At 34.0% G+C, this 13,432-nt stretch overlaps 2 protein-coding genes across 2 annotated transcripts in view; one reads left to right on the top strand and one right to left on the bottom strand.

Moving 5' to 3' along the window:
* The window catches only part of ACSS3 (acyl-CoA synthetase short chain family member 3), a 138,439-nt gene that overhangs the window by 55,348 nt on the left and 69,659 nt on the right, over positions 1 to 13,432 (bottom strand). The window lies entirely within an intron of this gene.
* PPFIA2 (PPFI scaffold protein A2) overlaps positions 1 to 13,432 on the top strand; it is a 209,810-nt gene that overhangs the window by 191,320 nt on the left and 5,058 nt on the right. The window contains exons 23-30 of the mRNA XM_087968038.1: positions 5,528 to 5,609; positions 6,771 to 6,971; positions 8,431 to 8,493; positions 9,356 to 9,385; positions 11,411 to 11,586; positions 11,865 to 11,962; positions 12,602 to 12,777; positions 12,870 to 12,938. Of these exons, the coding sequence (XP_087824164.1) occupies positions 5,528 to 5,609; positions 6,771 to 6,971; positions 8,431 to 8,493; positions 9,356 to 9,385; positions 11,411 to 11,586; positions 11,865 to 11,962; positions 12,602 to 12,777; positions 12,870 to 12,938 (895 nt within the window). The remainder of the gene's footprint in view (positions 1 to 5,527; positions 5,610 to 6,770; positions 6,972 to 8,430; positions 8,494 to 9,355; positions 9,386 to 11,410; positions 11,587 to 11,864; positions 11,963 to 12,601; positions 12,778 to 12,869; positions 12,939 to 13,432) is intronic.

The following is a 13,432-nucleotide window of genomic DNA, read 5'->3' as shown; positions in this document are numbered from 1 at the left end:
AATAAAATTACACAATAATGCACATAAGATTGATCATTATTCTAATATTTTTACTAACTGATTTCATTCCTATCTTTTATTAGTAAATAAATTTATGTGTAGATGACTTTTTTTCCTATGTTCTACATTGAAATTCAGTTTTCATCTAGATCAGCTTTCTCCAATCTGATATTCTCCAAGAATTTTAGACTATGGTTGTTGGCCATGCTGACTGAGGAGGATGAAAGTTATATTTCAGTATATCTAACAAATGCCAAGTTAGGAAAGCTGATCTAGTTTAACAAAGTGTGGAATATTCTTGTAGGATTCTACCTTTCATCATTGGCATTCTAGATTAGAACCTTTTTTCTAAAATAAATATGAATATTATTGTATAAATTAAGCTCAATGAATTAAAGTTTTGTGCACTAAGTTAAGCTACATTCCTATAATATTTAGAAGAAAAATAATCATAAACTCTGTAGTTAGGTTATGTTTCATATCTAGATCTGAAGTTAAAATAATGCCATCCACTCTCATCTGACATCACAAGAAAATATGCTTGTCATTCCATAGAAAACAAATTAATATTTACAATTTTTAAACATCTGGATTTGCAAATAAAATGGACTCTCCTTATTATTAATCAGCCTTATAATTTTCAAATATTTTTGGGTATACTATACTACTTAATGGCTAAGATTAATTATGAAGTATTAGTTACACAGTGCAATAAGATGTATCCTATTTTAATTCTAGGAAAAATTTAAAATACTTACCATTTTATGTTGTCCAAAAGACCACTTTAAAGCAACATGCCCCAATGTAATCGAGAACTGTAGAAGATGAAGAGAATTAGGTTGAGAAATTCTGGCATAGGGCACAAATACATTTTTTCCCTTTAATTCAATCCTCTCTGATTATCAGAAACTACTCTCAATAACTCCCTACAGTTTGTTTGCTAAAAAAAATGTTCACAATTGATTTGCCATTGCCTCCTTCCTATGGCTAAGGGAAAGTGACTGGCCCAAAAGTTACCCAGTTGATTTTCTGCCTAAGTCCATTTCTGGGTTTCTAGACTGATGCCTTAACCATACATGTATATGTCCAATAACTTACATTATTGAACAACAGAAAATATCTCACAATATATACTTTTATTTATTTATTTGGTTTGTCAATTGCTTACAAGATAATAGGTATAAGTAAAAACATAGTTATGAATACATGAAATGGATACATATAAGAAAAATTAAAAGAAACAATAGGACAGGGACGGTAGGCACGTTGGTGCGCTTATGCATGCCCCCTACAGACCTCTTAGGAAAGGGGTGAGGTCAATAGTAGACAGTCTAAGGTTAAAGTTTTGGGGTTTGGGGAAGAAACCACAGAGTCAGGTAAAGTATTCCAGACAATGACCACTCTGTTGCTGAAGTCGTATTTCCTGCAATCAAGTTTGGTGCGATTAACCTTGAGTTTGTATCTATTGTTTGTTTACTAAGCAAAGCTAACCATAATTGAGACATTTGAAGCTTGTAGCAAAATCCTAATAAGACAAAATTGTTCCATATGTTGTCTCAAGCCTAGTTATTTTTGTTCATTATCCCTCTCTCCAACATGCTATTCTGATTCAATTGTGTGTGTTAGCCTTATTCACCTACTGCATTAGTACACAAATTATTCTCAGCCTTGGTTGGGATGCTGCTGATAGTTATAAACATATATGTCATATATATATAAAGTATAATGGATCTGCTGCATGTCACAGCAGCTTTATGAGTGGCAGAGGCCATGTAAAATTGGAGGCTCAGAATACTATAAATGCAATTTCTCAACTACAGTTATACCTATTGAGTGTCCCCAGTGACATCTGCTCTGCATGGCAAGGAAGCTACAGACTATGCATTTAGATTTTGATCTTCTTTGGGACAGTTATAATAGCGCTCCTATGCTGTTATAATTTGGAATATTACTGTATTTTTTTAAAAAATGTGACTGATACATAAGGGGCATGCATAAGTGCACAATAGTGCCTACTGACCCTGTCCTGTTGTTCGTACCTTTATTTATTTACATTTATTCATACCTATTTCCTGTATTCATACTCATGTTTATTCTTATACCTATTATCTTGTAAGCGATTGACAAATTAAATAAATAAATAAAAATAAATAAATAAAATACGATAGAGGGAACAGTCAAGAAAGTATATTGTAGAAGGTCCAGATACTTTAATATAATTGAAAATGCATAGTTCTTGGTTTTAATTTTTTGGAATTGATTTTATATCACTCAGAAATACTGAAGTAACACCTAAATAATAGCCATAAGTGATGAATTAACTTTTCAGCATTTATCTCTTAAGGGAATGGTGGAAGATTTTTCCAAGCTTTTCCTGCCTTCAAATATAATCATATATTTCAATTTGCAAATATGGTTAGATACTTTTGAGAATCATTATTAGAAGACTGAGTTAATTCTGTGCTGTGCTACTTAGTGTTTAACAGTGTCAAATAAAAGCCAGAGGTGCACGCATTTTTCTCCTTTCTGAAACTACCTTAATCTCCCAGAAAACTGCTGTGAAAGGTCTGAACAGGAAGACTGTTATATTAGACTGAATATCAGAATGTGTCTTACAGTTGCAATAAGTGGGAATAATCTCACTATGTTTTTTGAAAATGGAAGGTTTCCGGCTAGTCTGAGAAATATATGAAAAGTTCTGTATAAGCCCTGGCACTGCATAGTTAAAAACAATCCCCCTAACACTACCTACATCATTGAACAGGTCGCACAGTTTGAGACCTGTATCCCTCTCCCCCAGAAAAGAAAACTCTTATTGCTCTTGAATCAAAACATTATTTACCTCTGGATGTAAGCTATTTATAGTTGCAAAGAAAGTTAGCAGACAATTGTAGCAGAATATCTTTTTTAATGGTAATTTAATTAAAGAATTACAATCACAATGATAAAAACTAATACAAACTAAAAGAATAAAAAGAAAAATAGATGATTTAGAAAATATAATAGAAAGGAAAATAAGTACAGGTAATTGTAAACTTACAACCATTCATTTAATGACCATTTGAAGTTGTAGTGGCACTGAAAAGAGTGACTTATGACCATTTTTCACACTTATGACCATTGCAACATTCCCATTGTCATGTGATCACAGTTTGGACACTTGGCTACTGGCATGTGTTTATGACACTTGCAAGGTCTCTGGTTCATGTGATCACTTTTTGTGATCTTCTGATAAGCAAAGTCAATGGAGAAGCCAGAGTCACTTAACAACCATGTTACTAACTTAACAATTGCAGTAATTCACTTAACAACATTGGCAAGAAAGATTGTAAAATAGGGCAAAACTCACTTAGTAACTATTGTGCTTAGCAACAGAAATGTTGGGCTCAGTTATGGTCATAAGTCAAGGATTACCTGAATATTAAACAAAAAGAAAAGAAATGTATAAAGAAAAGACCCCCGTGATCACAAGTAATAACAGTTTTAACAACCTTTTAATCACCTTCTATTAAAATACAAAAATATAATTTTGTCATTTCAATTTTAATAAGCAAAAGTCCATATCCAGAGAGAGCAGCATATTTTAACCTTGATCAAATAAGCTATCTTTATATTCCTTCCTTGTACTTTTAACAATCTTGATTTTAGTCCCTTTATATGTCCCAGAACTTGATTTCTTTTCATTATTTGTCCCATCTCATAAAATTCTTGAAAGCTTTAACAACCCTCTCTTATAAATTCAATATAGGAAAATTATCGAGATTTGTTACCCTAGTTTGTTACTCATATATCCCTTTTAAATATTAAAAAATACAAAACATCTTTTGTAGCTCGTGTACCACCTTTTTCCATATCACTTTTGTAGCCTGTCATTTTTAAATCTTAAACTTTCAGATCAGTCTCAGTCTCAAATTACAAACTCTAGTAAAAGTTGTTTTCTTCCATAACATCTTTTAGAGACAGTCTATCTGTAGAGACAAACACTCTCAAAATTAACTTCTGAGTCCATTGTTTAAAAATATCCTTCAGTATATCAAAACTAAAACATGTTCCTCCATTCTGTATTAATAAGTCAAATGAATTGTAAGTGTTCTTCTCCTTTAATTGTAATATTTAGCTCCTTCTAGTAGTATCCAACCTTCAAAGTCCCATCCTATCATCTTTTTAAGAATTCATAACAAAATCAATTTTCACAATAATGCTTCTTGTAAATAATTCCAAAATCTTATTCAAATGCATCTAGGCTATTAGCCCATTTGTATCTTGTCAGAACAAAAATTTTAATCACCCTTTTGCTCTTTATTAAGAAGAGGGTCCTTAAAACTTGTATTTAAAACTTATTTCAGTAAGAATTGAAGTAACTTCATCTGGTCTTTTCAGACTCAGTAAAGATTCTCAGTAACTGAAAAGCAATTAACAACAATTTCTGAAAGTAATAAGAAAATATGCAAACACAGTGTCCTTTTATAGTTACCATTCATGGTTTGAGCAAGATAGCTATTCCCTCATCTGCCATAGCTCTAAGCCCATCAGAGACCATTGCCTTGCAGTCTCCTCATGAGGAGCAACCATCTGAAGCACTTGTGGATGATCTCAAGTCATCTCCTTAACTGGAGAGAAATTACAAAAAACTGGTCTACTCACTGGCTCAGCATTATGCTATGGTGTTCAGTTTACCATTTCTTCTCCAAAAGTCATAATTTAATATTTGCCACCTAGATGATATGATCACTTTTCATCTCTGCAGAAACCATTTCAGAAGTAGGAAGATTTATAGCAGGGATGATCAACTAAAGGCCCTGAGATGTTGCCCATCTACAAGACCTAGTTCTTTCATCACAGGGCAAACTGATTGGAGTTAAAGTCCACCAATATTTGGAGGGCCACAGGTACACATCTCCAGTGTGTAGAACATACACTTGTGCATTTATAGCCTTGTCAAATTACAAACTATTTGACAAATCATACTTTTGTTAAGTTATAGGAAACTTTTGCTTTAGAAAAGTATCTGCAGTCTTTTAAAATAAAAATCAATTGCAGACAGATGATGTGGAAAACTACAGCTAACACACATTGAACAAGCTGTGAAAATCTTGTTTTAAACAACTGGGCATTTTTTTTGCATTAAGTTCTGATTGTTTTCTACTTTATGATTAGAGCATAAATATGTTGGGGTGCTCAGGTATGGCTTCTAACAAAATAGAATAATGACTTTCATAAACCTGTTTGTAAAAGTTGGAAGATGAAGTTAGGAAAATTGGATGATTATTTTTAATGGGCCAAGACTAAATGCATCTGTGAAAACAAGAAAATGATTTCTCCAAGGAAGGTACATACTCTTGCAAAGTGGGGAACAAAAAAGAGGGATGCTTTCTAAAGTTCAAAGAATATAGCAAACAGGTGAAAAACTTTAATATGTATTATCAGTGATATGATGCATTACAATTTTATTTCATCCATACTGAATTCCATTTGTGGTGTTGTTAGGTCTTAGCTCCTGCTTTAACTATCTCTAATGCACTTTTAGGCATGAACTTCTGGAGGAAGCTCGGAGGAAGGGCTTACCCTTTGCACAGTGGGATGGGCCAACAGTAGTTGCCTGGCTAGAGGTAAGTTTTAGGAAAACCTTCTAAAAATATTGGTATACCTGATTTTACCTTCTTCATCAGCAGTTTATAATTTAGGTTGAAAACAGAAATAAAGACCCTGTTACAACCGTTAATTCTCATTTCCCTCTTGAAATAATGTCTATAAGCAGTTCATTCTTACATAGAATGACAAAATGCTTTCCCTTTTTTTAAAAAAAGATATTTCATAAGACATATCATACTAGAACTTTAACTGAAAAATTGCCCTGTTTAAAAAAAGATCAGGATATTTTAACCAAAATCCATAGGAATGATAAAGCAAAAGTCCACTCATACTATGGAAGTTGAAATGTAAGTTATATTTTTATAAACAGAGAGAAGAGAAAAAAATATTTTTGAGGAAGTGAGAACTTCAAAATAATTCAAATAAGATATAATGTCCATCATGTGATGAATGTGAAATAAAGAGCATTTGTAAATGCTATAGCATTTGTTAAAAAGAAATACACCTTACATAGAATCCAGAAGCAGGTTCTTCATTTTTTAAAATTATGCCACTATAAAATAAATTTAAAATCTCCAATTTAGAAGTAAATTAATACAAGAAAGCATTTGTGGTCATGAGTGTTGAGTGTTGTTATGTTTGAAAGTTACTTTAATATTAACTCTAGTAATAAACCTGGTTTTGAATTTTGCTTCAGTGACCAATTACTAGATTCCCAGATAATTATAATTTTGTCATTTAATCAGAATAATTATTAACTAAAGCACATTAAATTTCAACGCGAAAGGCATGTTTTTAAAAATTGTATCTTCTTTTTATTAGTTCACATCCATTCATCATTCCTGTCAGGATTATTTTGTTTTTAGATCATTGTATTTAGATTATTGTTTGTTTTAGGAAAAATAGTTTTTCTAATAAAGGAGATGTTACAATGTAACCAAAGCTGATTATGGGATGACACTATTATATTCCTATATTTGGAGGGAAATTGGTGATTTAATGTTTTTTTGAAAGAAAAACTTTATAAGAAATCTAATGTCATATCTAAATCTAAATTTGCTTACCCAATCATTAGTATGTGTATTCAATGCAAACTCCCAATTTAATTCAGTTCTGGTAACAAAAATAATCCTATTGTTAATTCTTATTCTTAACTGCTGATTCTCCATCCGTAACAGCTATGGCTAGGAATGCCTGCATGGTATGTTGCAGCTTGCCGTGCAAATGTGAAAAGTGGTGCCATCATGTCTGCACTGTCAGATACTGAAATCCAGAGAGAAATTGGAATCAGCAATCCTCTGCATCGTCTGAAGCTCCGTCTGGCAATCCAGGAGATGGTGTCCCTCACAAGCCCATCAGCCCCTCCAACTTCTAGAACAGTGAGTCATCAAGCATAAAAAAGGAGTTTGCTGGATCTGTCAAAAAGTCAGTACATATCCTAGCAGGTCCTTCTGGGCAACCAAGTAATGAAGAGCATAATAGCTTATTCCTATTTATGTTCTCCAGTGACAGGTAAATTCAGTGAATTCTGAAGAAAAAAGCCATTTTGTCATTCTAGAAGTTAGGCATTGATAAATATATTCTTTCTCAGTATGTCCTGATTTCTCTTGTAGAAGGGTAAAACCTTTCTAGTCCAGAAGTTAGATTCAGATGATAAACTGGATAACATTAGTGTGGGGAAAATGGACTAAAATTCGGCCTATATGAAAAAAGTCATCTTGATGTTATCCATTTTTCTTTGGTGTTAGCAGAAGGCAGTCTTTTCCTCCCATGCCAAGAATGCACCCCTGAAGCAGGGAGCTATCTGCATTTTGCTCAGGGAGTAAGATGGCTGCTGTGTGCTTTTCTGATACATGGAAACCCATCACAGCTCAACTTCCTAGAGCTCCTCGATTCCTTCATTGGAAAGCTCCCAGACCTATTGATCACTATATACTTTTTCTGGATTACAACTGTCAAACTGAAAATCATATGGGACATTTGGGAATTAGTAAGGGGTCACTTTAAAATGCAGAAGCCAAATAGGCCAGCTTGATAGACCAGGTTAGGAGTTCAGGTCAGTTGTTCCTTATTTATTTATTATTTTTTAATCTTTAAATAAGGTTTCTTTGTACTTTGTCTAGGATATAGAATTACTGATTGAACTATAATCCTTCAGATAGTTCACCAAGGTTTTTATATTCCTAAATTATGGCTAATATCACTTCAAATACATTTATTCATTAAAAAATATGATACCCAATTGGGATTAATATGTTATTTTCTTAAATCATCATTTCTTCCATTATACTTCTGGTCATGTGTAGCAACAATTGAAAATACAGTATCTCTTGGATCAACTTCCCAGATGATTTTCCCATATGCAGGACTATACATATAAAAACAGTATTCTCCAATCTGATGTGATCCAGATTTGTTCAGATTGCAAAAGCTATCATTTTGTTATGCTGGCTATGCTGAATAGAAATTACAGATATTACAGTTCCGATATATCTGGAGAAAATCAGATAAAGAAAGCTGTTTTAAATTAATGATACTTATAAAAACAATAATAGACGTCTGTAGGGTATCGCTGGAATCCTGACATAGGGATTATTTGTTCACATTTAATAGAATGTAGATGCTCCCTTCCATATCCGAATAATTCAACCAAGGGATTTTTTGCTGGGGGAAAGCAGCTATTTAACATTGCTTTCTAGCTGCACCTCACCTGAGACAAGGATGTGGTTGTGCTCATTTTGATGATGTATGCTGTTAACTTACAGTGTTGCTGCCTTTCTTCTTTAACACTGCTTACCTAATATGGATTTTGCCTGACCCTGTGGGTATGGACAATAGCCCTCAGGCAACGTTTGGGTAACCCATGAAGAAATGGAAAATCTTGCAGCTCCAACCAAAACGGTTAGTTCTAATATTGCCTATTGTTATTGTAGTATCATCATAGGAAATTTTTAGGAGTACTAAATGTAATAATTTTACAAAACAATCTTCTTTGTTTTACACAATAAGCTTCGTATGTGTAGGCTATTTTATGGAAATGTCTGAAATGTGTTGTAAACAATTATAAACTAATTAAATAATTTGTATCAAAATAAATACAAATACATTAAAATTAAGAAATATACTCAATCCTCAGTTGTTTAGTGCATATTTTTTAATGTGTAAATCCCACCTTGTTTAGAAAGCTCCAGGGTTAGGAAGCTATCATAACAAGTTGTTCTGACGTTGTACTTCCCAAATCCATTCCTTTGTCAACTAGGGAAGAGGTCTGGCCAGGATATCTTGGGGACAGCAGTCAGTAGATCGCTGGCCCAGCTGACAGATAGTTGGATGATTGCCATGGGATTGTCCACAATGCATATGTATTGAGGTTATCTTTCCTGTTCAAGCTTTACAAAAGCTTGCACACAATTCAAAAGCCATGGTATCACTGCTCTCCATTCTTGGCTAGTCAAAGCTCTTGACCAGTATCTCCCAGAGAAAAATGCATGGTGCAGAAACTTTAATCAGTTGGTGCCCAATCAGCTGACTCACCAACTAGTAATTCTTCTGCCTGGGGCTTACTGAAAATCTGGGCTGGCAAGAGGCTTATTTACTGTCTCTTTTCCTCTCCTCCTGACCAAATTTTATGACAACCTGGAAAAGAATATGGGATTATGAAGATATATTGTATTGCTCTATTTATATCTTATTTATTGGTTTCTAAATATTCTATGTTTTTTGTTCTTAACTGACATTGCTAATGGCTCTGTTCAACTTGCAGAAGGACAGTGAGGAAGGCAGCTGGGCTCAGGTAAGATCCCTTTCTTCTGATTTTTTTTTCAACATGACAAACAGTAATTCATTTTCTGGAAATAAGAGTGATCAGCCCTTGTATAGATCAGAGCACATTCCTTAAACTGTAGAGTGCAGTTAGGAGTTCACCAGTTTGGTGCTTTTCATATTAATCTAGTATTTAGCAGAGACGTTTGGGGGCTGAAGATGATAAATTAGCTTATTGATTGGCACAGCTCTACTGCAAAATTCATTTCCTTTGTTTTCTGAATGGTTGTCTACTAATAGGAAGTGTAATTCTGTATGTCTATAATTTGGAAGTGGGAAAGCTTACATATTACACCAGCTAGAGGGTCAATCAGTATTCTGTTGCAGCTTGATAAAATTAATATGGAAATATTTCAGTACCTACAAAGATAATTGGATTGGATTGAGGTACAAGTTATTGAATTGTGTTCTATGATCCCAAAACTAGCACAAAATGTTTACCCTGGTGAAAACACATTTTTACCTGAAAATCAATACTTTGGTTTTTCATTATGCAGTTCTTTGCATAAGTGCTTTAACAATACCTTGCAACATAATTACACTAAGTAATGATTGTGCTAATTATGCTAGTGATTTCACAAATAATTTCATAACTGAAATAAACCAACCACCACAAAAATGCACTTCTTTTAAGTTTGCTTTTAGCATTATACTCTAAATGAATACAACTAATAAATCTTACCTTCACACTGTTTGCATTAACAGCTTCATTTTGGCAAAAATACACGTCCCTAAATAGATGATGTGAATTGTCTTTTTCTTTCCATATCCAGAATCACTTTTTGTGGATAAGTTTCCTGTTTGTTTCCTTCCATTCCCTTTATTGCATGGCATCAAATTCTTTGTGGTATTGTAGAAGTAGGTTACCTTTGCTTATTCCAAAATGCTTATTATTTTGCAACTCCTAGTCAGCTCCTCATCCAAGTATTTTCTAGGACCAACCCCACTTCCTTTCTCAGATCTGCCAAAATTGTTTAGATGTTGCTACCTGGTGACATATTGGAGTAGGAGTGTCATGTAATTAGAGTTGGTTCACCTATAATGCACTTCTTTAACCTGATGTCTAGGCTGAGAACTCTAAAATTTGTTCTCTTGAACTTTGTGGTAGATTAGCTATGAAGTCAGGTAAGGTATGGCAGATTCTTCCTTTGCTATTCTTGTTTTTAAATTGTAAGTTGCTTAGAGTCTTTCAGGAATTGCTTAAGAATCTTCACAGACATTTCAAATTTAGGTTTTTTTTTCTTTGAAAACATTTCTCATCCAAGAACTGAAGCACCTGTGCGTGCGTGTATGTGTGCATGTAGTGTTTGGTGTGATGACCCGGGGCGTGGCACGTAAACAGCACACCCAGAGAACAGGTCTAACTCCCTTTTATTGCTCCAACTGTGCCCTCAAATGTTCTCACATTTGTTACAAGTCCTGGAGCAAAGCTCTCATACACATCTTCAGAAGCCTCTGGCTGTGAGTAGTCCAGTAGCAAGGTTAGCCAAACTAACCAGAGCCAGAAGTTCAGTGAAGCAGGCAAACTGACAAGCCCCACAAGACAGAGCACAGCAATCTCCAGGCTTTGGCAAGTGCACACGAGGCTTTACAGATTCAACACTTGTTCTCGACAAATGTCCCTCCCACCAGCACTTCCTTACATCTCAGTCTCTAGGTGTGCCTTGTCAAAGGGGGCGGGGCATACTCCTAGTCGGCTCAATCTGCGTTGATCTCGCTGTCTCTCTTCCCTCCTTGCTCTCAGATCAGGAGGGGGTAGTCCTTGCTCTTCTCCTGAGCTCTCTCCGTCTGCAGGCCTTACTAATTCAGAAAAGCCTTGCCTAAACGGGACTCTGCCCTTCCTCAGTTTCCTCAAAGGCCAATGGAGCTGGCCTCTCAAGCTCTGTCAGCTCTTGTTCCAGTTCATCTTCCCCTGCATATTCAGACTCCGACGGGGGCATGACAGTTTGCTGTAGTAATAAGATAACCATTAAGTTTTCCTATTTTTTCCCCATAGACCCTAGCTTATGGTGATATGAACCATGAATGGATTGGTAATGAATGGCTTCCCAGTCTAGGATTACCACAGTACCGAAGTTACTTCATGGAATGTTTGGTAGATGCAAGGATGTTAGATCATCTGACAAAAAAAGATCTCCGTGTACATTTAAAAATGGTGGATAGCTTTCATCGGTAAGTTATAACATTTTTAATAATGGACATGCATAATCTTCCTCATAGAGGTCTGAACAACTCCTAAATGAATTATACATGTTTATACGTATGATAGAATAGAAACATAATTGAGCACCCTAATAGTCTACATATTAATGCTATGATTTCTGCATTCTTCTTTCATTCTAAATTATTTGCTCCAAAATAGTTCCAGTATTTATGAAGCTGAATAAGAATTTTCAATAATGGTAAGACTTTCCAATTGCCTTATGTTATTTACTTTTTTTTCGTAACAGAACAAGTCTGCAATATGGAATTATGTGTTTAAAGAAACTGAATTATGATAGAAAAGAATTAGAAAGGAGAAGGGAAACAAGTCAGCATGAAATAAAAGGTATGCTTTACTAACATAAAATAGGTTTTTTCAATGCTCATCCTATAAAATATTCTAAACAGTCTCATAAAAGTACATTGAAGTGCAGATAAATGCACACCATCATCTCAATATGGTAACTAAAGCAATAAGTAGTAATAGGTTTATATTTGCAAGTAGTATCCATCTATTAGATTAATAGATATCAATCTGCAATGGAAAACTACTAATAGATGGCATTACATTAAACAGCTAACATTGTTAATCTAGAGATACATTAACATTGGATAGGCTTTTGGTGTCTATGTGCTTTATTAATGTAAGCTCATCCTCGTGACCCTTCATATATGTGACACTATGAAAGGGAAAACTTTAAAAATGGCATCCAACTTCATAATTAAATTTGTACTAAAGTATTTTTCAATTACATTATTAGAGGATATAAACATAAATGTTTCTTGCTACATCATATGAATTTATCTCTAGAAAATTCGTGTATCCATGTTATGGAAAAATTGCTTTACGTTTTGGAACAGGCCTAACAATATTATGAAACTACAATATAATTTTGAATAGCTAAGTTAGATTTAGCTCAGTTCTTTTATTCTTACTTTTTAAAATTTTGGTTATTAGCAAAATTCACCTTTGTCTTTTTTACAGATGTGTTGGTGTGGAGCAATGACAGAGTTATACGCTGGATACAAGCAATTGGATTACGAGATTATGCAAACAATGTGCTAGAAAGTGGTGTGCATGGGTCACTCATAGCTTTAGATGATAACTTTGATTATAGCAGTTTAGCCTTATTGTTGCAGATTCCAAACCAGAATACCCAGGTACCTAAATTAACTATTTAAAAACCATTCAATTTCCATAGGATTTGAAGTATTTTTTACATTATTTTGCTGGGTGATTTGTTTAACCATAGGCACGGCAGATTCTCGAGAGGGAATACAACAATTTATTGGCCCTAGGAACAGATAGACACTTTGATGAAGTAAGTAGTTTTATTTCTATATGACTTATGAACAACAGAGAATAATAGATGTTTGTTGTGTCTATAAAATATATGAAAAGGAAATAAATACCTTAAATTGATTGTTGAATATTATTACCATTGCATATTTAATTATACATAGATGAGAAAATAGAGAAAGGAAGAAATTAGATATTATGGCTGTGCTAGCTCTATTAGGAAAAAAGGATCTAGTCACATTAAATTAATTCAGAATAAGTTGGGTATCCAACGAGAAAACAGGTCAGTAGTTCATCTGTGTAAAATTCGTGTAGTGTAGTCCTTTCAGGATAAAGCCTTAGGATACTTAATACATGATATTTTTGCAGAAGTAGCCCAAATTGCCAATATGCATGTTAAGGTATACACCAGCAATTAATGATAAGATATGCCACCAGTTTCTTTTAGCTACATAATTTTCACTAGTTATGAGATTACAACAATAATTAAAATCAGCACCTTGAATTAAATCCAGA

This window comes from Notechis scutatus, chromosome 6 (genome assembly GCF_049901735.1).
Source record: "Notechis scutatus isolate UNSWTSFEM ecotype Mainland chromosome 6, rNotScu1.2, whole genome shotgun sequence".
Taxonomy (NCBI): Eukaryota; Metazoa; Chordata; class Lepidosauria; order Squamata; family Elapidae; genus Notechis; species Notechis scutatus.
The sequence above is the reverse complement of the archived record's forward strand: the minus strand, read 5'-3'. Positions and strand labels throughout refer to the sequence as shown.